This window comes from Nematostella vectensis, chromosome 6 (genome assembly GCF_932526225.1).
Source record: "Nematostella vectensis chromosome 6, jaNemVect1.1, whole genome shotgun sequence".
Lineage (NCBI taxonomy): Eukaryota > Metazoa > Cnidaria > Anthozoa > Actiniaria > Edwardsiidae > Nematostella > Nematostella vectensis.
In genome coordinates this window covers 13,742,418-13,768,301 of record NC_064039.1, presented here as the reverse complement: position 1 = coordinate 13,768,301, position 25,884 = coordinate 13,742,418, and the positions used below count along the sequence as shown (strand labels likewise).

Genomic DNA, 25,884 nt, shown 5'->3' with positions numbered 1-25,884 from the left:
TATTTTTGATAAGGTAGGGTAAATTCTGAATAATGAATTCACGCAACAAAGACGACACGTCTAGAATGATTCTTGACTATTAACGCTATTAACGCCGTGGCAACATGGTGATTTTACATGAACTTTATACATCAGCTTCATTTTTTTTTATGAATTAATTCAAAACTTCATACATAAGCTTCATTTTTTATGCAAGAATCGACTTTAATCCAGTTGGTAAATTGGTTATATTGTACATGTCTTGCCGTTCATTTCCGTTTAACATTTCGCCGCTGAGCAAGAACAGACCCCTTCTTGGAAGCGCGGACGATCCCCTTGAACTGGCCGGCCACCTTGCGTTGTTTTCTAAGAGAAAAATAAAAAAGACGAGAATTAGTTCCTGCTTTTTCTTTTTGAACGGGGCTAGGGTCAACGCTCCTAACATTTTTCTCTGGTAATTAAAATTTGCCTCTACAATATTCATAAGAGATGGAATAATAGAACGAGTCACTACATTTATTTACCGATGGGTCACAAGACCACTTGCCTTAATCACCCGTAAAGAAACCTTTGTTTAATGACTCAAAAAAGACGTCAAATGCATGTTGACACGACTTCAATAAAGAGTTTGTCTAAAGGCGTGTATACACGAAGTCAAAAAATATTTGATAAAAAATGTCAAAAGACGTGCTTAAACGGCGTCATTAAGCACGCGACTATTCAGAACGCCGTGGAGGTTAGGCCTAGTTTAAAGGCCGCATTAACGTCGCATAAAATTCAGCCGTATAAAATGTTTACACATGGTTAATTCGGCGTCTTAAATCATTGTATACGGGTCTGCGAGACATACGCCTGGTCCAGCCGCATAATACGGCTTAAATCAGATTGGTTTTAGACGCCGTATTAACAATGTGCCGTATAGAATGCATACGTTATTATAATGAATGCAAATGTACTTTACCGGAAGATTACGACTATAAGACGGCGTTGAAGCCGAATTGGGTTCCAGCCGTAACAAGTATTTAATTGAATTATGAAGTCACGCGAAGGATTATCGAGCGGGTTCAAATAAAGTTTTATCTTAAACCTTTTGAGTGTGCGCTTTACAACATTATTGAACATTGTATTTATTGGTCAAAAGGCGACGTACAAGAAATCCACGTCTCGATAAGCTCGCAATTTTATATTCAAGCACACAGAACACTTATTTCGTTTTTGACAATTTCCATGCCTGCTTTTCTATTCGATAAAGCATAGTACTTCATGTAGCCATCAATATTGTTAGGGTTTGGGTAAGGTGGTTAGGGTCAGTATCTAGGACACACTATTGATGGCTACATAAAGTTTCAACCCACGAAACGAGCTATGTACCGCTGTCATTGTGATAGCGCAGGCACTTATCGCTAGCCCGCTAGAACAAAATCATATAAATAAAGACGTTGTCTAAAGGTCAATAAAGACGTTGTCTAAAGGTGTGTCCACACAACGTCAATAGTGTTTAAGAAAAACTTTGCAACACTCGTAGCAATGCTTAATCCAAATAATGTTTAGCTGATGGCGCACCGTTTTCTGGGAGCTTGCGGTTAACCGTAGTGGTTTTTAGTAATCGTAGCCGTCAAGGTTGGGTTGTCTGCATGAAACATCAGACTTATCGACTCGTTTCTTGGTCTCTAGGGCAACGTACCTTCTGTTCAATGTGGACATGTTAAGAGGCAGATACGCATATGGATCAGGCTTTCCTTTCTTTTTGACATCGCCTCCGGCACGCTAAAGTAAACAATGGGAGGTCAAACCACAAAAAAAAAATGTCAAAACAAAGCGATATAAATTGTCCACCTATTTGCGCTAGTTTCGTTGTGAACAGTGCTTTCATTTGTTTTCAGTTTCTTTATTAACAAGAAAAAGTGTCTACCACATATTTTAAACGGCTTCTTGGTCGGAACAAAGATATACTTGGTCTTTGAATGCTTGAAAACGCCTTCCTCGCAGAATAATATGGAAATCTTCCGGCTTTGGAAACATTGTCAATTTGCGATCCTTGAGCACCGAGCACCTTTTAACTTTCCTGTGCTGCAAAAGCTGGCTACCGCTTTACACTTACAGAACAGGTACATATTTTTAGCCCTGTAATCCAGGACATACCTTGGCTCTGTATTCGGCTCCTGGTTGGTGCAGTTTCTTTTTGGGGCCTATTTCTGGATAAACAGATAAAACAGAAATGGATTATTATTATAATCCTGCCCTGCAGCCACGTTTAGGCAGCTGTGGCGCAGAGAAAACATGTCTAGGGCTCGACTGGATGTTCTTTCATGCTAAGGCCTAGATCAAACGGCGTGACAGGGTATTTGCGTGACACTCTAGACATGTTACAGTTAATGCGAAGTTAGCATGCCGTTTATTGCGCGCTAAATTAAATAAATGAGAAGCTCGCCTTCATGTTTACTCTGGAACCGCTCTATAGTCGAACCTCAACCGAACCAGAACGGTGCGACTCTGGCACGACGTTTAATCTAGGCCTAAGATACGATACGCAAATAACGAAATGAAATAAAATATCGTTACCTTCATCGTCGTCGTCTTCATCGTCCCGAGTACCTTTCTTTCGTGAATTGGAAACCTAATAATTATAACAAAAACGTAGCAATGTCATCTCTGAGTTTACTTTTCATTAGCAGATAAATCTATTTGGGCAATCATAAGTTGTCAATCAAAATGTTTAGACCAATCGCTGACATGAATGATCTAATACTCGCAAAAAGCAAGAGCGTGATTGACCAATCAGTAAGGTTTAGACCAATCGCCAAGGTTGGCTGTCACTCAAACCACTTGGACCAATGACTGACTTAAAAGCAAGAGTGTGATTGGCCAAAATTGGCTGTCACTCAAACCACTTGGACCAATGACTGACTTAAAAGCAAGAGTGTGATTGGCCAAGATTGTTTGCATGACCATATTTTGGGACTGTGTAGTCCCGAGGACAGCAGTAAAATACTCACTTCAGGCTCGAGGTCCATCAGGTCAGCATCCGCAAAGGCTACCCAAGAGACAAAGATTAATAAAGATAGATTATGAAGGGAGGATAATACATCAGCAAAAGATTTCTTAATAGTAACATAAAAGACCTTTATGCAGAAGCGAAATTAACATAAGGATGTTGCAACTTTAACTTTTGGCTTTCTTTCTGTTGTTTTTTATTGCATTCCCATTCCACATTTTAACAATACTGATAAGCCTCTGACTTTTTTATGTTTCTTCTATCTTCTTTTTATCTTTCTTTATCTATCATATTTTTGTTCGATTTCATCAAAATAGTGTAAAAGTAATTTATCTACGTATCATCTGTTTCGCCGATTTCATCAAAATAGTGTAAAAGTTATTTCAGGCGTAAATACCGTCGCTCTTTTTGCGATTCGGTTTCGGGTCGTCTTCATCCTCCTCGTCGGCGGGTATGATGAGTTTGCCGTCACTTGATGTCTCGAAGTCATTTACGAGCTTGCGCTTTCCCTTCCTTGGATCCGTGGCTACAAACAAAAGTTAATGGATGTTAACAATTTCCTTGAATCCGTAACTAAAAACACACGTTAAAGGATGTTAACCATTTCCTTGAATCCGTGGCTAAAAACACACGTTAAAGTATGGTAACCATTTCCTTGGATCCGTGGCTAAAAACACACATTAAAGAATGTCAACAATTTCTCCTTTGTTACTTGTTTGCGGCAGTAAAACATTCGTCATCCCGAGACAGGCACGGGGTATTTGAGGGGGCGCCTTCTAGGCAACGGACACATTTTTCAGTCAGATATCCGTTATAAAGGTGTCACTATAGTATTGAATTGAGACCCCATCCCCACGTATCCATTTTTGTTAAAAGACGCAAACTTTTGTGACGGATATGGGTATTGTCCGTACATGTCCAGAGTAAAAAATATCTAAAAACGGTACCCATTTGGTCACATGTAAACGGACAACAACGGACCCTTTCGAAAACGACGACTTGTGGCGATGTAGTTAAGGGAGGAGCGTCGCGGTAACTCGCAAAACGGGAAGCCTGTGTACTATTTTTCAAAATAGCCAATTAGAGATGTCCATTTTACGAGAGAATGAGGAGCGGGGCCTAAAAGGTTGCGTACCCACAACACGCTGTACCACATTCGCGTCCATAAAGTCAACGGGTTCCTCCTCGGCTCCTTCTCGGATCCAAGTCTTCGGCCCTTTGCCTTGAACTTTCGCCTTGACTTCCTTCTTACCCTACGAAACGTATAGATAGTCTTTAGTTATAGATTGGGTTCAAATAAGGCGTTGCGCATGCGTTTGGTGGTTACGTGACATTAGGGTTAGTGTGTTGCGTGATAGACGTATTTGGTGTTGGCTGATTAAAGATCGGACGGTGGTTCTCTCCCCGAGAATGCGGCATCGTGCAGCTCAATGTATAAACAATATTTACGTCAATGTTTAGCGAAGCGTTTGCTGTTTGCAAGGAGCTTTGCAGGGTATTCGCGCGCAGCAATTCACGCCTTTTGTACAGCTCTGTGTAAACAGCAACACCCAACATTGCTTTATACAGCTCTGTGGTAACTGTGCCAGCACCATTACTTTGTATAGCTGTGTAAACAGCACCTGTACCAAACATTGTTTTGTATAGCTATGTAAACAGCACCAGTACCAAACATTGTTTTGTATAGCTGTGTAAACAGCACCAGAACCCAACATTGCTTTGTATAGCTGTGTAAACAGCACCAGTACCAAACATTGCTTTGTATAGCTGTGTAAACAGCACCATTACTCAACATTGCTTTATAACGCTGTGTGAACAGCACCAGTACCAAACATTGTTTTGTATAGCTGTGTAAACAGCACCAGAACCCAACTTTGCTTTGTATAGCTGTGTAAACAGCACCAGTACCAAACATTGTTTTTATAGCTGTGTAAACAGTACCAGAACCCAACATTGCTTTGTATAGCTGTGTAAACAGCACCAGAACCCAACATTGCTTTGTATAGCTGTGTAAACAGCACCAGTACCCAACATTGCTTTGTATAGCTGTGTAAACAGCACCAGTACCCAACATTGCTTTGTATAGCTGTGTAAACAGCACCAGAACCCAACATTGCTTTGTATAGCTGTGTAAACAGCACCAGTACCCAACATTGCTTTGTATAGCTGTGTAAACAGCACCAGTACCCAACATTGCTTTGTATAGCTGTGTAAACAGCACCGGTACCCAACATTGCTTTGTATAGCTGTGTATACAGCACCAGTACCAAACATTGTTTTGTATAGCTGTGTAAACAGTACCAGTACCCAACATTGCTTTGTATAGCTATGTAAACAGCACCATTACCCAACATTGCTTTGTATAGCTGTGTAAACAGCACCAGTACCCAACATTGCTTTGTATAGCTGTGTAAACAGCACCTGTACCCAACATTGCTTTGTATAGCTGTGTATACAGCACCAGTACCAAACATTGCTTTGTATAGCTGTGTAAACAGCACCAGTACCCAACATTGCTTTGTATAGCTGTGTATACAGCACCAGTACCAAACATTGCTTTGTATAAATGTGTAAACAGCACCAGTACCCAACATTGCTTTGTATAGCTGTGTAAACAGCACCAGTACCCAACATTGCTTTGTATAGCTGTGTAAACAGCACCAGAACCCAACATTGCTTTGTATAGCTGTGTAAACAGCACCAGTACCCAACATTGCTTTGTATAGCTGTGTAAACAGCACCAGAACCCAACATTGCTTTGTATAGCTGTGTAAACAGCACCAGTACCCAACGTTGCTTTGTATAGCTGTGTAAACAGCACCAGTACCCAACATTGCTTTGTATAGCTGTGTAAACAGCACCAGAACCCAACATTGCTTTGTATAGCTGTGTAAACAGCACCAGTACCCAACATTGCTTTGTATAGCTGTGTAAACAGCACCAGAACCCAACATTGCTTTGTATAGCTGTGTAAACAGTACCGGTACCCAACATTGCTTTGTATAGCTGTGTATACAGCACCAGTACCAAACATTGTTTTGTATAGCTGTGTAAACAGCACCAGTACCCAACATTGCTTTGTATAGCTGTGTAAACAGCACCTGTACCCAACATTGCTTTGTATAGCTGTGTAAACAGCACCTGTACCCAACATTGCTTTGTATAGCTGTGTATACAGCACCAGTACCAAACATTGTTTTGTATAGCTGTGTAAACAGCACCAGTACCCAACATTGCTTTGTATAGCTGTGTAAACAGCACCAGTACCCAACATTGCTTTGTATAGCTGTGTAAACAGCACCATTACCCAACATTGCTTTGTATAGCTGTGTATACAGCACCAGTACCAAACATTGCTTTGTATAGCTGTGTAAACAGCACCAGTAGCCAACATTGCTTTGTATAGCTGTGTAAACAGCACCAGAGCCCAACATTGCTTTGTATAGCTGTGTAAACAGCACCAGTACCAAACATTGCTTTGTATAGCTGTGTAAACAGCACCAGTACCCAACATTGCTTTGTATAGCTGTGTATACAGCACCAGTACCCAACATTGCTTTGTATAGCTGTGTATACAGCACCAGTACCAAACATTGTTTTGTATAGCTGTGTAAACAGCACCAGTACCCAACATTGCTTTGTATAGCTGTGTAAACAGTACCTGTACCCAACATTGCTTTGTATAGCTATGTAAACAGCACCAGAACCCAACATTGCTTTGTATAGCTGTGTAAACAGTACCTGTACCAAACATTGTTTTGTATAGCTGTGTAAACAGCACCAGTACCAAACATTGCTTTGTATAGCTGTGTAAACAGCACCAGTACCAAACATTGCCTTGTATAGCTGTGTAAACAGCACCAGTACCCAACATTGCTTTGTACAGCTGTGTATACAGCACCAGTACCCAACATTGCTTTGTATAGCTATGTAAACAGCACCAGTACCAAACATTGCTTTGTATAGCTGTGTAAACAGCACCAAAACCCAACATTGCTTTGTATAGCTGTGTAAACAGCACCAGTACCCAACATTGCTCCGTACAGCTCCGTGTAAACAGCAACACCCAATATTGCTTTCTATAGGTCCTTGAATGTAAACAGCGCCAGCACGTAGCAATCACTTTGCCTATTATAGCTGAACATTTTTCAAACAATGCTCTCGTTTTTTATGTGAAAAAAATTAATTACTGTCACTTGAAAAGTGACATTTGTACCTTAACATTCTTCTTTGGCCCAGCTTCATTATCGTCTTCATCATCAGAGCCGAACATCAAAGCTTCATAACTGCCAAAAAAAATCCAAAATGGAATTTTCAGCTAAACGCTCAGCTTACAAAAGCTAAAACATGATCCATGTGGCGTGAAAAGAGATCAAGTCTACGCAACACCTTCCGTATCTAAAGTGATCTGAGCTTACCTTTCCATGTGCGGAGCAAGTGTGTCTTGATCGTCTGTATCTGCCCCCTGTTCATCGAATAACAGTATCATTAGAGATAGAAAACATCTTCTTGTCTTTTTCTATGAGAAAATTGATCTCAGAGTGCGGTAAAAAGGCCAAATTAAGAATGTCGACCAATCACTACTTTGTTATTATTCACACTTGAAAATACGAAACGTCTATTAGCGAGAAGCGGATGCTTTGTGATTCGGTTTTGTGCGAGTACGTAAAAAGACGGCTTGTAACGTACCATGTTTTTAGCTCTTGAAATGATCTTCTGTCGTTTCAGGCGCTGAGTCGTCTTGTGGATATTGTGAACGAGCTTTTTATGATCCTCCGGTACGCATTTTAGCGCCGTCTGATATCTAAAAAACACCCCCAATATAAGGTTCAAGATGATATATAGGTTATTAAGGTTTGCCTCAATCAAACGTGCATAGTAGGGTTTATTCGAAGACGTCTCTGGAAGTTTTTTTAAGAAGCCTCGCTGTCAAGGTTTTCTCTCCCCAGGCTCCATTTCTAGCCGGCGCCAGGCGTTGCTGTCATACGTATGTACGGGTTGGTACTTCATGTAGCCAGAAACATAGTGCGTCAAGCAAAACCCTAGCGGTCCATGTAGAAGCTATCGGAAGATGCAGACGAAGAACGAGAATACAATAGAACCATGAGGTAATCTAGCCAATCCTGTTAGGCCATGTAGCTGGCTACATGAAGTACTAACTGTACGGGAGCTCGTACCACGGGCTCACAGTATTGGACAGTAATCACGACCCCTTCCAATTAAGATAAAATAATAATAAACAATTACTTAAACGTACCGCGACCCAAAGATACCCCGATTTTAAGAAAATTATAATATACAAATATTTTACCCGAATTTGCGTATGAGCCGTTCAAAGAGGACCTTCACGTTGTAGCGGAATCGTCTTCGGTTGTCCTCGTTCCACGTCACGATCCCACTCGCCTGAAACGATAAACAACCAATCAGATTCCACGACTGCTTTTGGGTGCCCTTCGACGTACCATCGACAACCAATTAGATCCCACGACTGCCACTTGATGCCCTTCGACAGAGCATCGTCAACCAATCGACTTGAACCAATGACTGACGTCACCGTTTCGCATCAATTCGAGGAAGCGGCCCTTACCAGGTCTCGCGCGTACGGCGCCAAATCCTCCCGACTCATGACAGAGATGACGACCTTGAGAAATCCTAAAGCCGACTTGATCACTTCTTTGGTCTTGGACTTGAGGCAAACCAGCACGCTCTCGATCAACTGTTCCACCACCTTTGACGGTATGTCACCTATAGAACATTTATCAGTTAGGCTAAGTCGATTTATCCATGAGCCGTATTCAATACAAATGCTTGCAAATTAATCAAGTCGATTGTTTAATCTTTATTTGAATGCATTGAATACGGCTCATGGATAATACGACGTTTGAGCTTAGACTTAGAAGCCTAAAATCATCGTTTTCAATTTCAATTAAAAGTGAGGTTCAGTGGAATCAATTGAAACCGAGTTAGCGTATGTAGCCACTACTACCGCCGAAGGAAAACAACGGTCGTTCTATTTTTTCGTTATATTCTACACGCGAGAAATGTAGGCAGAGCCTACATATACCCCAAACAGACTCACCTCTGAACTCAAACACAAGCCGCGAAATGGAAATGATGGTAGCGCTGACCATGTGGGGTGAGCCCGCGAGGCCAGCCAGCACCAGCTCTAGGTAAGCAACTAGACCGTCTGAAACACAACCAGAGAAGTTTCACTGGTATGACTAGAAAAACTACAGACAAGCTGTAGAATAACTGGGTAGTCAGCGTAGGCGAAGTTAACTCAAGGAAGTAAACCAACACAAGAGTCAACACCTCTATGTGAGTAGTTTTGTTCCCGTTTCTAGTGTTAGACCTTCGGGACGAGATTGTGCGAAATTGCCTCGCGTTTGAATAAATACAAAAAACCTTTACAAAAAGTATTGGATATAACATTGTAAAACAAGGAACAGTCTTGCAAGCTGCCCAAACCTTCCCTGGGCACCTTGAGATTACATCAGTTTCTGTCTTAGCGGCATGTTTTCAAAGGCAAATAAATTCACTTCAATCACTGTAAGATTCAATCCATCTTATAATAAAAACCGCTTAATTGTATACCTAAAGTATAAAAGGAGAGTTGTATTTAACTTTTGTAAATGATAACAACTATTTTAAAACAAAAACAAACAAAAAAAGATCAAACGGGTTTGAAGACATTACCTGCCCTGGTACCAGGGACACAGCGGCACAGCGCGTTACAGTTGGCGACGAGAAGGCTGAGAGCGGCGGCACGCGCTTTCGTCCCGACCTCCTTAGTACACAGGATGACCTGAAAATCATCATAATAGCTAAGCAAACTTTAAAAAAGGTTCAAATAACTTTTCACCCAGCTCTTTCCCCTTAAAAATGTGTTACAAGGTTACCTCTGGAATGATGGCGGTGATGAAGTCCTTGTGCTCCGCGCCGAGGTGTTTCACGATATGAGTGAGGCAGCGAAGCCGTGGCTACACAATGTAAGTGCGTTAGCTTCATGGGGTTAAAGAGAGAAGGGGGACTTTGGCAAAAGGCAAAAGCCCCAGAGGTTCGAGTAACAAGGTGTCAACTGGACACGGCATGATTGCGATTGTGGTATACTCTCGCTCTTTTAACAGTTTAGAATAAGATATGATGGAATGGCTTCAGATGCATATATCCTTTACCAGCCCTGAGCCCTGAGATAGCTGTGTGTTTTTGTTAATTTGTTCATGTGTCACTTCTTTCAAGCTATAAATTAGGCAACTCCCCACCAAATCCTACGAGACCCCTAGCTGCTCTCAAGGCGTTACAGAAGACTGAGTTTCCTGGACAAAATAGCAAGGGACACGGGATCCCTCTAAAGGACATGCGAAATGCTATGGTCAACTTGTTATGAGTGCTAGTAGTTTGGGGTGTAGAGATGTGATAGGTACAAGTAGTTTGGGATGTACTGGTGATGAATGCCAGTAGTTTGGGGTGTAGTGATGTGATGAGTGCTAGTAGTTTGGGGTGTAGTGATGTGATGAGTGCTAGTAGTTTGGGGTGTACAGATGTGATAGGTGCTAGTAGTTTGGGGTGTAGTTATGTGATGGGTGCTAGTAGTTTGGGGTGTAGTTATGTGATGAGTGCTAGTAGTTTGGGATGTACTGATGTGATGGGTGCTAGTAGTTTGGGGTGTAGTGATGTGATGGGTGCTAGTAGTTTGGGGTGTAGTGATGTGATGTGTGCTAGTACTTTGGGGTGTATTGATGTGATGAGTGTTGGTAGTTTGGGGTGTAGTTATGTGATGGGTGCTAGTAGTTTGGGGTGTAGTGATGTGATGAGTGCTAGTAGTTTGGGATGTACTGATGTGATGGGTGCTAGTAGTTTGGGTGTAGTGATGTGATGGGTGCTAGTAGTTTGGGGTGTAGTGATGTGATGGGTGCTAGTAGTTTGGGGTGTAGTGATGTGATGAGTGCCAGTAGTTTGGGGTGTAGTGATGTGATGAGTGCTAGTAGTTTGGGGTGTAGTGATGTGATGGGTGCTAGTAGTTTGGGGTGTAGTGATGTGATGAGTGCTAGTAGTTTGGGGTGTAGTGATGTGATGGGTGCTAGTAGTTTGGGGTGTAGTGATGTGATGAGTGCTAGTAGTTTGGGGTGTAGTGATGTGATGGGTGCTAGTAGTTTGGGGTGTAGTGATGTGATGGGTGCTAGTAGTTTGGGGTGTAGTTACGTGATGGGTGCTAGTAGTTTGGGGTGTAGTGATGTGATGAGTGCTAGTAGTTTGGGGTGTAGTGATGTGATGAGTGCTAGTAGTTTGGGGTGTAGTGATGTGATGGGTGCTAGTAGTTTGGGGTGTAGTTATGTGATGGGTGCTAGTAGTTTGGGGTGTAGTGATGTGATGGGTGCTAGTAGTTTGGGGTGTAGTGATGTGATGAGTGCTAGTAGTTTGGGGTGTAGTGATGTGATGAGTGCTAGTAGTTTGGGGTGTAGTGATGTGATGGGTGCTAGTAGTTTGGGGTGTAGTGATGTGATGAGTGCTAGTAGTTTGGGGTGTAGTGATGTGATGGGTGCTAGTAGTTTGGGGTGTAGTTATGTGATGAGTGCCAGTAGTTTGATGTGTACTGATGTGATGGGTGCAAGTAGTTTCGGGTGTAGTTAGGTGATGAGTGCAAGTAGTTTGGGGTGTAGTGATGTGATGTGTGCTAGTAGTTTGGGGTGCACTGATGTGATGTGTGCTAGTAGTTTCGGGTGTAGTTAGGTGATGAGTGCAAGTAGTTTGGGGTGTAGTGATGTGATGGGTGCTAGTAGTTTGGGGTGTACTGATGTGATGTGTGCTAGTAGTTTGGGGTGCACTGATGTGATGTGTGCTAGTAGTTTCGGGTGTAGTTAGGTGATGAGTGCAAGTAGTTTGGGGTGTAGTTAGGTGATGAGTGCAAGTAGTTTGGGGTGTAGTGATGTGATGGGTGCTAGTAGTTTGGGGTGTACTGATGTGATGTGTGCTAGTAGTTTCGGGTGTAGTGATGTGGTGAGTGCTAGTAGTTTGGGGTGTACTGATGCGATGGGTGCTAGTAGTTTGGGGTGTAGTGAAGTGATGGGTGCTAGTAGTTTGGGGTGTACTGATGTGATGTGTGCTAGTAGTTTCGGGTGTAGTGATGTGGTGAGTGCTAGTAGTTTGGGGTGTAGTGATGTGATGGGTGCTAGTAGTTTGGGGTGTAGTGAGGTGATAGGCACTAGTAGCTTGGGGTGTAGAGAGGTGACTCACAGCTTTTGATGCAGAGCTCGAGGATGCCAGTGAGTTGAGCAGCTTGTCCTGTAGCTGATCGAGGTGGCTTGAGAGGAAGGCCCTACATGCCTGTGAGTCGGAGCTGCACATCTGTTCCAGCACACGGTAAGCTTTCTTCTGCTGTGTCACATCCTGAGACTGATGAAACACTCTGGTAAAAGTGTTGTACTTGTATTTGTAGCTTAAATATCGGTATGAACATACACTAAGCGGTTATAAGGTTATTTGAAATTGGTGTAAACTAAGCAAATAAGCTGCACTGTATATGACGGACACCCTCGGACCGAAAAATGGCTGTTATATGGAGGTGTCTGCTTAATGGTAGTTTCATCCCTTAACTAAAGAATTTGGAAAAAGCCTGTTTTTTTTATAAAGGGTGTCCACTCTGTTCCACGTCTCAGTTGAACCACACACATCTTCACACAATCAGGAGGCAACCTGATAAGAATATACCGTAGTTTCTCTGGCTTGACAGGTGAGATTGTGTCAGCCCTAGACACGAAGATAATTTACTGGAAATGATGGCTTGGCAATTTGGAGTACTCATACCTTGAGTGATGGCACCACCATGTTGTATAATGTTTGGAGGTTGGACTCATTCACATATGGCACCATTGCGATTACCAAGTCCATCATGCAGTTCCTGGAATTCCAAGAAACTAGATTAAACCCCCCTCTTTCCCTATGACTCCATGGAATTCCAAGAAACCAGCTTAAACCCCCCTCTTTTCCTGTAACTTTATGGAACTCCAAGGAACTAGAATTCATCCACCTTTTTACCTATGACTTCCTGGAATTCAAAGAAACTAAATTAACCCCCCTCTTCAAACTTATTACCCATGACCTCCAAACTGAATTAAAACCTCTCTTTCTCCATGACTTCTTGGAATTCAAAGAAACTAGATTTAACCCCCCTCTTTCCCTATGAGTTCATTTCATCAAGTAACCACCCATACAAGAACTAGCCCCATTGTCCTGCGGCTAAAAGCTTTCCACACGTAGGAGAGTTTTTGTACTAAACACACAGGCACAAGACATAGAATATAGTGAGATTTTGATTAAATTACATCAAACATGTGCTCCCTGATATATCTTATCTGCCATTTTCTGTTTTGAACCAATTAAAAGAAGAAAGAACAAAAGTTTTTGCTTGACATAATTTTCACAAGGTTCCCCATGTTAGATTTGTCTAATAAGCCATATTACACATACTAATAAATCCTAAAACTCAAATATTCAAAAACGTAAGGCAGCATTTAGTTTTAATAAAATTAAAGTGTAACTTATGTTGTAATTTTTTGTTTTGACCAATCAAATTTTGAATATTTACAAAAGCATTTTTGACATACACACGTGCATATGCCATTAGGTTGCCTAGTTCTCACACTGAGTTGGCCCATACAAACAGTGCCAACATTGGCCAGTGTGTGTGAAATGTTATGCTGACGTCATATTAATAGCAAAGTTGTTTTTTTTGGTATTTGAATAGGACAGATAAGCATCATGTTAAGTGTCAGTCACATAAAAGTTTATAATCATATTTCTACCCTGTATCGAGGGACTTGCTTAAAAAAGAAAGCCCAAGCTACTAAGCTATCCCCGGTATCAGGGATGTGCCAGGGTTTTATCCTGGGTCTGTATCAAGCTGATAAGTACCTGGCAATGTGACTAGTCTCTTTGCTGTTGACTTTCTCTATTGCTTTGGTGAAGAACCGTGATGTCAGCTAGAGAGAAACAAAGAAGCAAGAAAATGATTACTAAATACAGCCACAAATCAAGTCTTCTACCAAAACCTCTACAAACATCTCTAAACCTTCATTTAAACCTTAAAACTTATTTTTACCAAGGAAATCAATCAACACAAGATTTATGCTCTAAGTCTCTGTTAGCCCATTGCACAAAAATACAAAGGTGATGTTTTGAAAATGTCTGAGCAGAGACACCTTTTATAAGAGCTTTCCTTATCACTTTTAATTTTGTTTTACACACATCTATCAACCCCCATTTCATGTAAAGGAACAGAGACATGTCATTACTAGGGGAACTGTCGGATACAAACAGGAAGAAAGCTGTGCTAACAGGGTACACCTCACTCACCTTGGGGTCAGTTATGGTTAAGTACGTGCGCACTGTCTCCAGCACCGGAAGCTTGTCCGGGTCCCCGTTCTTGGGGTCGGCTGAATACAGGTTAAACAGAATGGGTAGGTAGTTCTTGGCATAGGCCGCTAGTTCTTTCTTCTCTTCAGCTGCAAGATGATGTTGTGAAAATCAAACTTTATAAATTCTGGACTGATGATCAGGTGCAATATCATAACAATGATAACATTAAAGGGAAACACATAAGCAAAATGAACAATACTGTATGTTTGATTTATGTCAAACTCTGTTGCACAAAATTTTCATGTGGGAGAAATTATGTGGGTAATTTAAACATGAATACTGAATAGATTGAATCAAATAGTCAAGGAGATGATTGAATGTTATAACTTTTCGGTCGATTTGGAATTGATTTGGATTGAAAAAGTTTAGATCTAAAGCCCCTAAAATGCTTAATTTCTGTTAAATGATGCTATGCTTTGCCATACTATGTAGTTTTACAGCGGCGTAGCCAGAATTTTTAACAGGAGGGGGCCCAAAAGGGACTTTCAAGGCATTTTCACCTGTATTTTAGATAATGTCTCATCTACTGTATTTTTGGCTGCTACAGAAGGGGGGGGGGGCAAGCCCCCTAGGCCACCCCCTGACTACGCCCCTGTTTGAACCTTCTTTGCTAAATCATACTATGCTTTGCTGTGACATACTGTAGTATGTATCGTTACCCTTTTCTGACTTGCTGACGAGGATTCTTAATGCCTGGCAGACGATGAGTCGAAGGTCTGATCTCTCAGTCAAAGCCACACCGAGTATACGGGCTACAGACTTGAATGACTAAGAGCACAAAAAGAAATGTTAGCTCTTGACTTTTTAAGCAACATCAACATTGTTACAGCAAGGTAAAAAGATAAAAGGGTTTATTAGATATATTACAGTACAGGGTGCTGTTAAAACGGAATTATTATGTGCAAGATAAATCAGAAATAATTGAGGAGTTTAGATATCAAAAAATACCTGGACTACATCAGTTGGTCTTGTACAAAACCCAGGCAGCAAAGACCAGATCTGTAAAAAACAATTCTATGTAGGTGAGTCAATACAATGATACAAAACATGTATGAACATTTATGGCAGATCATTTTGATGCAGCTCTAAGCTCTCTTTATATAGTATATGCCATTCGGATTTGACAACATGTCTGACTTATTGAGTTATTATGGAAATAGCTATACGATGTTCTATATAAAACAATAAAAAGTGTGTTGAAAATGGACAGTAAGTCCAATTCCATTGACTTTACCTGCAGTTGGAGAGTATCAAACACTTTGCTTTCCAGGTCTTTTCCTGCCTGTGTGAATGTGACAGCTACATGTAAATAAAAAAGTAAAAGAATGAACTTCTATCCACATACACCCTAACAATCTATACCAAGCATTTGCAAATACCAAGAACATTCTATAAAAAAACGTGGGAAACCTTTGTGCTTTTGAATTGACAGTTTTATCCTACGACAAAATCAACCGTGGACAACAATGGCATGTAGGTATTGTACCTGTACCTGGAACATACAGTACATAATATCCCTAAAACTTAAAACTTTTAGAAACAGCTATCAAAATAGTTTATACTGTAGTTTCTGCCAAGGTTTTATTTCCAGTACCAATAAAAACATTTCTGAATAGATACTGTGAGACTATGCTATTTGGTGCTGCGCTATACACATGATCTTTAAGCTGTACCTTTGGCCCTTAGGTCTGCTGCAAGAGGAAGCATCTCATCAAAAAAATACTTCAGCTGAGTGTCTTTTATGTTATCTTTTAAAATTGGAAGAAGCCAGGAACGGGGAAAATTGCAGTCATCCCTGAAAAGAAGCCAAAATTCAAAATAAAACTTATGTATTTTCATAAACATACAATTCCTTTTTTTTTAATTTGGGCCTACAGTAAAAAGAAAAGAGGACAGGTGAAGACCTTTTAAATATGGTACTCACGTTTCTTTTTCCAGCCCTAGAGGCACAGCAGTTAACACATTCCTAAGATAACAAGAAAAAAAACTTTTAAACATTTTTATACACACTTTGAATAGGGCTGACTACTTTAAAAAATACCAATTTTGAGCCAAACAATACTCAATGAATAAATGCTTGACCACTCAAGTATATTTAGGCCTGGGTAGTTTGCTCTTAACATCGAATATAACTTTTTGCCTTAAACTTTGTTAACGTCACCCTAAATTCATTCTTTTTGGCAAGATGATTAAAGTTGACGGCCATAACATTTTCATAATGTTTTCTTGCTGGTGATGACGTCATGGATCACGTGAAAAAATTGTTTTTTGCCTTTCCACTGGTGGGGAGAACAGCTTGGACAAAGGTGTTTACTAAATAAGTGTTGACTTTATGTGTGTCATATGATAGCGTTTTAGCATCTGGGATTTTCTCTGCCGTTAACAAGATATCACGTGACCTGATGCAAATTAAAATGTTGATTTGTGACCGAAAGGCTAAACTTTTCTTGACCGTTAAGACATCAGTGTACAGATGTGTTTCAAAGGAACATAAAAACATGCGATGTTTTCTTTTTCATAGCGTATCCAGCAGCAGAGAATTTTTTGAAATATAGCTTTACAAAAGTCACGCGATCGGCTGGATGATGTCATCACTCAAAATAAAATATTACCAAACAGCTAACATTGCCGAGTTTGATGATTTGACCAAAAATGGTGCATTTAAGGCAATGTTTACTCACTTTAAGGCAACTTTCAAAAGTTCACCTGTTTTAGCTTATGTTCCAAGCCTTAATATACTTGAGCAGTTACTGGGCCATTTACCGATTATGACGCTGAATAAAAGCATTGATACTGTAGTGGCTAATACATTTACAAATTAACAATCCAGCAATTTGAAGAAGTTAAAACACACAAAAAATTGTAGGTGTAAAGTGTCACGGTATTACAAAAAAAGAATTAACAAAGCCATCAAATACACTACTTCTGTTAATACTACAAAACATACTTAGGCCCCATTTTCTGTATCGCCATGCCAACAGCTCTATCAAGTTCCCGTATGTGTGGAAATTGGTATGTTCCTCTGAGATCACAAAGTGACACCAGGACTTTGCTCATGAGGTTGGGGAATGCTTCTCCTGCGACCTGATGACCCAAAAGACAGTGAGAGAGTGTGAGTGAGTGGGATAAAAAGTCTTCATGCATATGTACTGAATGTATGTACCTCAAACAACGAGTTCAGGACTTGTAGGATAAGGCCCCAAGATGCCTGGTACCGGTACTTTAGGCCTGCTTCCAGACACCTGTTTCATCATCAATCAAAAACATATTAATACAGTACTACTCTGCTTGGTAGAGGGTTGAACTGCATTGGAACTTAGCAACACGAATAAATACAAAAAGCCCAAATAGTCATGTTCGTGAAACAGAAGAAAGAATACAATACACCAAAAACTGGAATTCGACTCTGCCAAATTTTTCGTTTTTTAAATTAAGAGATATGTAAATTATTTTTGTCCATAGTGCAAGCTATTCTAGAATATTCAGGTTTTGTCATTTGTAATGTTTTTGCCTCTCACGACACTATTTTGATGTAAATAAGCTTGTAACGATTAACCTTCTTCAGTCTGCCCTGAAGAAGTCTTATTAAAGACGAAAATTTGGCAGAATAGAATTTTTTGGTGTATTGGAACTTAGCAACACTATACAGTTAGTGTTATAGCAACACAACACAATGGCAAACCAGAAGCATGTTGAAGGTAAAACTCACTGTCAAGCAAGCAGGATTTACAAATGCTGGTTGGCACTGCAGAAGAGGAACCTGCAAATTTCCTGTGACTAAACCTGTGAATTTCACAAGTTCTTCACAGGAAATTCAAAGTTTTTTCACAGGTTTTGAATATTCACAGGTTTCTCACAGGTCATTCACAGGCTCCTTTCCAGTAGTTTGGGGTGAGGGTGGCATGGTACATACAGTATGCAGACTTACAGCGGACATCATGCAAAGAGGTAATAAATGACAATTTTTCAAGGAGTAAGAAACTGTATTGTATGTATGTATTACTCATTCGATGGTTCAGAATATAAGAATTGGAGAGTTGCTACTTAAGGATACAGTAGCGAAACTCAATATTTTTTCATGGGTTAAACATGCATAAAAATATTTTTTGGCTGATATTTTGAAATCACCATCACATACAGGGCCATACAGTAAGGGGCTCAACTGGCAGGAGAGATGAAAGTTGCCCCCCTCCCCTAGTAAATTTTACAAAGAACATTGCATCTGCCATACTTTACGTGCGAAATACAAAGAATGACTGAGGCCCCCCTCCCCCCCCCTCACAAAAAAATGGCACTAATATAAGAGTTTATGGTAGGGTTACTACTGTGTTTACCTGATGATCTTGTGGATGGAGGTGTTTGTGCCTGCATTGGGTTTCTTCAAATCTTTCATAAGCTCATCCAATGCTGAGCTCAAACAATTGTGAAGCAGCTCCTAAAATGAGCAAACAGCATGTTTAGAAATATTCGGCAGGTAAAGTAAACCCAAATTGTGAATTTTGTGAGTATGGATTAAGACAATCAAAGTATACTACAGCATGTCCTTCTTGAGAAATTTGATTGTGATAGCTAAATGAGGAAAGATAATCTACATGGTGTGCACTGGTAAGTCAACCAGTAATTTATATTGTCACTTGAATCCTGTTAGAAATGCTTTACAAAAGGTTATGATTGGGGTATTGTACACTTACCTTAAGTGTAGCAGCAGTGGCATGCGCCAGGATGTTGTGATCCGAGAGGAAGTATGACATTAGAGAGGAGAAACATCTCGCCAAATTGGCAACACACAGCTTGGAGTCCAGCCTGCAAAATGTGATAAGGCCACAAGTGAAGGAAAACAATGATATCTCTCTTCAGCACACAATTCTGTACCTTGTCAAGTTTGAGTGTGCTTTCTCCATCGTTGTTATCCAAGCTTGTGACAAATCAATATCATTGGCACTTGGTTGGTAATCGTATAATGCCTAAAACAGACCATAAGTACTACACTCAACTTCTTTCACTTGACATATGTATATCTATACTGTATGGAACAAGAGGCTTTAATATGGTTGGTATGATCCAGTTATTTTTCTTCATTCTAAAATTAATATTGAGAAAATATCCAGCACCAACAGCACTTGTGCCAAGCATACTGGATCCTACTGATCCAAAAGGAAGATAATATTTGACTTACATTAATTATTTGTGCATTCAATTCAGGAGATAAACTTGCTGCAGAAGGGGAAGCTTCAAACATCTTGAATAGAGTTTGCAAGGAGTTGACAGTCACCATCTTAAAGAAATAACAAGATGTTACTATGTTACTACATTACATTACTATCTTTGTAGCAATAAGTCTGACAGCCTCAGAAGCCCTGTGTATTGCTGCCAGTAATACTGTTTCTCTATTTAGTATATGCAAGTTTTATGTTTTTGTAATCATTGTGGCCAGACAGTAATTGACTATTGTTTTTATAGTAATACAGTACAGTACCATTATCCATGTTTTTTTTTTGTTTGCTTAAACAGTAGTGTAGTATTTCTTTTCTTTTTTATTCCTGTATTTGTTAAATAACCTTGTGGCAAAGATAAAAATGAACTTATAAGTCGCTAATCTCTCTGTTATCCATTACATACAAAAAGGGAAACACATTCAGCAAGAGGAAGAATACAATGCTTTACACTCTTACTGTACAGTAAATCACATTCATTACATTACATTGTCATATATACATTGCATATTGTATTGAATACAAGTCAGTGTACAGTACTAGCTGCCTTAGAGGTCCAATCTTTATTACTGTAATACCTTGTATACCATCCTTATCAAAAATACTGTACTTTGTATACCATCCTTATCAAAAATACTGTACTTTGTATAACATCCTAACTTATCAAAAATACTGCACTTTGTATACAATCCTTATCAAAAATACTGTACTCTGTTTACCATCCTCATAAAAAATACTGTACTTTATTTTGTATACTGTACCATCCTTACCACATTGCCAAGGGTCATCAACTTCAAGAGATTTTCACAGACTGACTTCACATTCTGGATTAATAATTCCACAGAATAAGTGATATTAAATTGTAAAAGATTAAAAAAAGGTGGCCAATGGGCAAAAGCATAGTTTATCTCAGGGCATGCGATAAGCACACTTTAAATGGTCAAATATCATATGTGAAGGGCACAGGGAGTGGAGGAATTTACAGTACCTGGACAGGGAGACATGGAAGAATTTCTTTTAAAAGGCCAATGATGTGAAGAGTAGTTACAGCTTGGGAAGATCCTGGAATTAATTCAATCCATTCTTTCAAGAACATGCGAGACAAGCTTAGAGACACAAATTTGATTTTTCTATAGATTGTTCTCATTTATGTTACATAAAAAAACTAAAAGTTCAATGGCGTGTGTGAATCATAAAATTAATCTCCAAGGACAAAAGGATCAAATATCATATCAGAGATAATTTATCACTTAGAGTTAACAGGGATTTTATTGAGTTTCAGAGTAGGCGGTGGAGATTGATAGGTAGGGGATGAAAGTTATTTTATTATAAAGTTTAAATAAAACTTTAATCGACTTTGTAAAAAAGTAGCAGGCGCTGGGAAAGTAGTAGCTGGTGATTCCGCCGGCCGCCGGGGCCTAAATGAAACCCCTGGTTAATTCAAATTAACAAACCTTCAAATTCTTTCAAGTTTATAACAAGTTTCAAAATTCTAGTTGTAAATTCTTAGGTGTATCAGGAAATGTTTTTGTCTTGCCTATACGGTACATAATTTCTAGTACTAACAGAAGTACCTACATGCTCTCCCAATATTGTGACCAATATTTTGCCTAAATTTATTAATATACAGTACCATGCAAACAGTCATAAAGTTGTGCTGTAATAAAGTCTTGTACCGGTTCCTCTAATTGGCACTTCATAATAGGCAGATAAATGCAGATTGCCGTTCTGCATCTGTGTGCAAATACCTCCATGCTGCTGTATCTGTTGGATGGCGAACTTTGCCGTGACAGCTGCTGCAGGGTGAAACTCGGTGCCAGCTGGGGGGGACCTCAATAGTAAATGAACAGCCTCATGTGCGGACTTACGAACCTATGGATTTATACAGAGTGAATGCTTAGTGCACACTAGTGACATAACAACATACGTGCGTGCACTATTTTAAGCCCAACATAACCACATGGACATAATGACATAAAAAAAAAACATGTTATTTCTCTTATGTCATTATGTTCATGTTGTTATGTTGGGCTTATGTTAAAATGTCGAACCATTCACACTTGAACATATAAACATATATGCCTATGTCATTATGCCGTTATGTCACTAGTGTGCACCAGGCATAACAGAATATCATTACATTTCATAGATGTGATTTATTTTATACATCATATTTTTAAACCTCACATTTAAATTTGATAAAGGGGTACGCTTGGGGAGTGACCGCTCCAATTTTAAGATGCCAAAATGATACAGTTTTCTATGAAGTTTGGACAAATTTACCATCTTAAAATTTCAAAAATGTAAAATATGTGTTGACAAAGTGTAACAGGGTGTGGTAAATACCGCATTCAGTAGTAGCGTACCTTGGGCTTGGAATGAATTGTGAAACTGAGTAGACCATGGTAGATCTTGACAGTTGATGACTCTGACCAAACAGCACGTTCCTGGATGACCAAAAGCTGACAAAGACAGCCCAGGAGCTGATAAAACAATGCATGGTTTCAATATGATGACAAACAAGAAAAGAAAATGCTCAGAGTCACTCAGGAATCTATTAGCCAGGAATATAGGAATTTGAGCCAGCTAAATATGACACAAAGTGGAGTAAGCTCTTTTCCAGTCAGTACAGTACAGTAGCTGACATTAGGTACAACCCTGGACACTAAGAAAACAGTTAATGATACACATTGTTTCCATTGTGCTTGTCCTTTTTTCAGCTGATACTAGGGACATACATGTTGATGTTCTCTATCGGTAATAATTGTCCTTACTGTGTGCTTGCTAGAATAGTTTGGGGCATACATATGACTTACAGATTTTAATAATGACGATCCACCATCACCAGCGTAAGCAGCTAGAGAAGACAGGATGACTTGGGACGCCTTGGAAAACTTTGTCTTCAAAATAGATTCTGGAACCCTTCAATAAAACAAAATTGTACTTTGTACAGGAACTGTTTCATTAGTTTTGTAACAAACCTAGAAACATCCTGTTTAGTCTTGGAATAGCATGTTGTCAATCAGTCATATAAACCAATCCATGTCTTTCATGATTTTATAATCACGCAACATGGAAACTGTTTGGGGAGGTGGTATGGCAAACCATCTGCTACTGTATGCATTTCCAAATAAATAATGGATTTTGAATTTTCTTCTACTTATTTTAATTTTTTTATACTTTAATTTTTATACTAAAACTGGAATATATTGTACAGTACTAGAAGGTCCCCAATAGAACTGTAAAGTATGTGTACCATGTACATTTTAAATGGAAAAGCCGATTGTCGATGGCTAAACTATGTTATTTAATGCAGGCAGAAGATAAATATGCAAGTAAGTAAAAGGGAGTAAAAAAATAGATTTTATCAAAAAGTGTACCTTTTTATTATCAATGTCAGTAGATATGCAATGGCTGTCATACTCTCCTGGTCTTGTGCTGACTCAAGTGCAGTCATCTGTAAAATTATAATGTTGTACTGAATGTGGTTTTGCTTTGGTTACAGTTTATTTATGTACATGGCCATGGACCAGCAAATTTTCAGTGCTATATGCATATAGCTAACATATTCAATATTCCCTCTAAAAACATTCTCCATTGTTATTTATATTCTTTTAAGATAGCTCACCAAAGCTGCAAAGTATTCTGTCTCAGTTTCACTTCCTCCCTGAGACTTGATAACCTGAAATAATGGAGACATAATGTATGTAGGTAAAAAAGCCTTGATATAAAATACTATAAAATGTATCTGGGAGTCTGCCACAGGCAGACAACAGGTGTTTTGCTGGCTAACAAGCAAATTTTAGTGTACAGAAGATGGACCACCCCATAGTATTTTTCCTGGGCAAAGTACCCTTTATAGTGCAATTTTTTTCTCCTTTGCCCTTAATTGATGAATTCATACCAAACCTGAATAATAAATATGAAATACACACCTCAGTCACAGCTGCTAAAACTGCACAGACCTGCGAATTAATAAGAAAAACTAAGTTTTAAAATAGCAGACCTTGACAGTCTATACCAAAAATCTACATTATAATTCATTAGGGTTTTTAGCTTAAGGGATCTAATTACTCATTAATAATTTATAAATGGCTTGGACCATAACCTATTAGAGAAGCATCTAGTGCCCACCGTATTAATCTAAGTTAACAGACCTCTCTAACCATCTTTTCAGATGGGTAGACTATAGTCTTTGATGTTGTATGGCCATAGACCATAGCTGTCAACTCTCCTGCATTAGGTGGGAGTCTCAAGATTTTGAACCTTTTTTCAAGCCTGATTTTCTTGAAAAGATGTACTTCTGGTATATTCACTGTATTTTCTCAAGATTTTTCCTAAAGCGAGGTTGACAGCTATGATAGACTGTTTTTGTTGTATATAAGTAGAATCCTGGATAGTATAGGTTAAATCCAAGGCACCATTTAGACACACATTTTGATACAATACTGACCTCTTTCTGGCTAGCCAACTGAGTGTTAGCAAACCTACGGATGCTTTCAAAAGCAGGGTTCGTACAGTCTGTTAATCCACTGATACTAAACATTCCTGCACTCTTCAAACTCTTCTCCTCGTCAGATCCAAGCTCCACATCCGATTCGTGTACTTCGTCGTGTCTAGCCAACGCTTCCATCGTTAGGTTCGATCGAGTGTTCGATTTTTGTCCCGTGATAACTCCTCGTTTTGTGTTCGATCGGTGGGTTCTCGTTTGTGGGTTTGATACGCAACTCTGTCCTTTGCGCCATTTCTGGCCCTTTCCTTTCCTTAACCGAACCATGGTGAAATAGAATATTGACTTTTGTAAGGTTAGGAGTAGAAGATAGACAAAATCCTGGTATTTTTGAAGGTGATTTCGTTTCACGTGGTCGTCGCCATGTTTGTGTTTCTGCAAAGGAAGATACGATACTTGTGGCCAGCGGAAATACCACAGGTATCCCAAAACAGGGCTAGTTGTCTTGGGCAAGACGAAGAGAATAAAGTCTTTTGTTTCTAGTCGCGATTTATTCCTGGGGACCATGCAGGTGGACGGTTTCTCATTTTCTATTTTCTTCTAATTTCAAAATTTCGCGTGGATAAAAATGATTATAATATAATGTATGTTTATTTCCAACCCTTCGTAGTCAAGGACTGAATTACATCAATCACGGACCCTATTGCGACGGCTACTTGTTGCAGTGCAAGGGTTTCATGCACACAACTTTCCATGTATGGCCGTAATTGAATGTCTATCTTTTGCTATTTTTTTTGTTATCGAAGAGCGCAAAACTCACACGATTCTAGAGGTTTTACAAAGAATACTTAAATTACAAAATAGAAAAAAAATCATGCGGCACTGAAATTCTGGACGCAGGAGACGACCAGAAACAACATTTTTTTTTTCTGTGGCCTAAATATAAACAAGGGATTCGTTTCTGTTTTGCAAGAATACAGCTACACGTAGACTTTGCTTTGTCTTTGTTATCTCGTATCGGTTTTAGTCCCGTTCGTGGTATGACTAGAAAAAACTACAGCTGCACCATTAGGTGGAGTAACGTACTTCATGTACAATTCCCCTAACCCCTACATAAAGCACTCGCCTTGCGGTCTTACATGAAGTCCCGGGCAGTTACCAAGGGACTGGGTACCGCATGCTGCACTCAGATGGGGAATGGAAAGATATGCATTCCCATCTGCTGATTTTCTTTTACAAGTCTGACAAGGAAGAATATGATAGGTTGCCATGGTAACCTAGTTTTTCATACCCTGTTTGATCCAGTCAATGGAAAACAGGAGCTGAGTTCCTATATACTTTTTATTTCTAAACGGATCCTCTGAAAACTCAAAGGCTGTGATTCGCGCAAAGTATTTTGTTCTATTTTGTTCTACATTTTGTCCTATATTGTAGTTCTAAATTGTCTTTGTATATTTGTACTAAATTTGTGGCCCATAACATGAATGTTTCTAAGGGGTTAGAAGCCCCCTTGGATGGTGATCGTTCATTTGGTCGGTCAACCCTCCCGCCCTGATAGCTACACGGGGCAGTGAGCGAGACACATAGAAAAAAAAAAAACAGCAGAGAGAAAAGAGAATCGCTTTTAAGCAAAATCAAATGTTCTCGATTTATCACTGTTTTGGTATCAGTATTTATGGATCGCCTCAGAATGACATCACATAAGCTATCTTTTGACCTAGATAACGATCGTCCATTGAGTAGATATACGTTTAGCTCAGTTTGGAATAACTTTACAAATTTGACATTTAATTTGGCCACGGTTCTGCGGGATCACAGGCTTCAGAGGGTAA

General features: G+C 39.6%; 1 protein-coding gene across 2 annotated transcripts; it reads right to left on the bottom strand.

Moving 5' to 3' along the window:
* Positions 1-183: 183 nt before the first annotated feature.
* Positions 184-24,509, bottom strand: LOC5520996 (RRP12-like protein). Of its 2 annotated transcripts, XM_048729031.1 has the most exons (39): positions 24,056-24,509; positions 23,538-23,567; positions 23,231-23,284; positions 22,983-23,059; positions 22,419-22,524; positions 21,969-22,085; positions 21,351-21,474; positions 20,591-20,664; positions 20,373-20,426; positions 19,566-19,664; positions 19,262-19,353; positions 19,081-19,192; positions 18,724-18,824; positions 17,553-17,631; positions 17,337-17,473; positions 16,314-16,355; positions 16,063-16,184; positions 15,624-15,688; positions 15,338-15,388; positions 15,049-15,157; positions 14,327-14,475; positions 13,886-13,953; positions 12,779-12,872; positions 12,209-12,367; positions 9,874-9,954; positions 9,671-9,779; positions 9,054-9,161; positions 8,562-8,719; positions 8,286-8,377; positions 7,664-7,778; positions 7,393-7,439; positions 7,191-7,260; positions 4,110-4,227; positions 3,372-3,500; positions 2,976-3,013; positions 2,542-2,596; positions 2,122-2,174; positions 1,664-1,746; positions 184-345 (listed from the first exon to the last, which is right to left on the bottom strand). In XM_048729031.1, exons 1-39 carry the CDS (start codon positions 24,377-24,379, stop codon positions 249-251), a joined length of 3,792 nt encoding a protein of 1,263 aa, XP_048584988.1. In that variant the 5' UTR covers positions 24,380-24,509; the 3' UTR covers positions 184-248. The 2 variants fall into 2 exon arrangements, with proteins under 2 accessions (XP_048584988.1, XP_048584989.1); XM_048729032.1 differs by lacking the exons at positions 184-345; positions 1,664-1,746; positions 2,122-2,174; positions 2,542-2,596; positions 2,976-3,013 and having other exon boundaries at positions 3,415-3,641.
* Positions 24,510-25,884: the final 1,375 nt, after the last annotated feature.

Excerpts from the sequence above, each read along its gene's own strand:
- LOC5520996 (XM_048729031.1), bottom strand. The coding sequence starts at position 24,379 with ATGGTTCGGTTAAGGAAAGGAAAGGGCCAGAAATGGCGCAAAGGACAG. Across the intron at positions 23,568-24,055 it reads AGTTGGCTAGCCAGAAAGAG|GTCTGTGCAGTTTTAGCAGC; the intron begins GTCAGTATTGTA and ends ATTAATTCGCAG. Across the intron at positions 8,720-9,053 it reads GCTTGTGTTTGAGTTCAGAG|GTGACATACCGTCAAAGGTG; the intron begins GTGAGTCTGTTT and ends AATGTTCTATAG.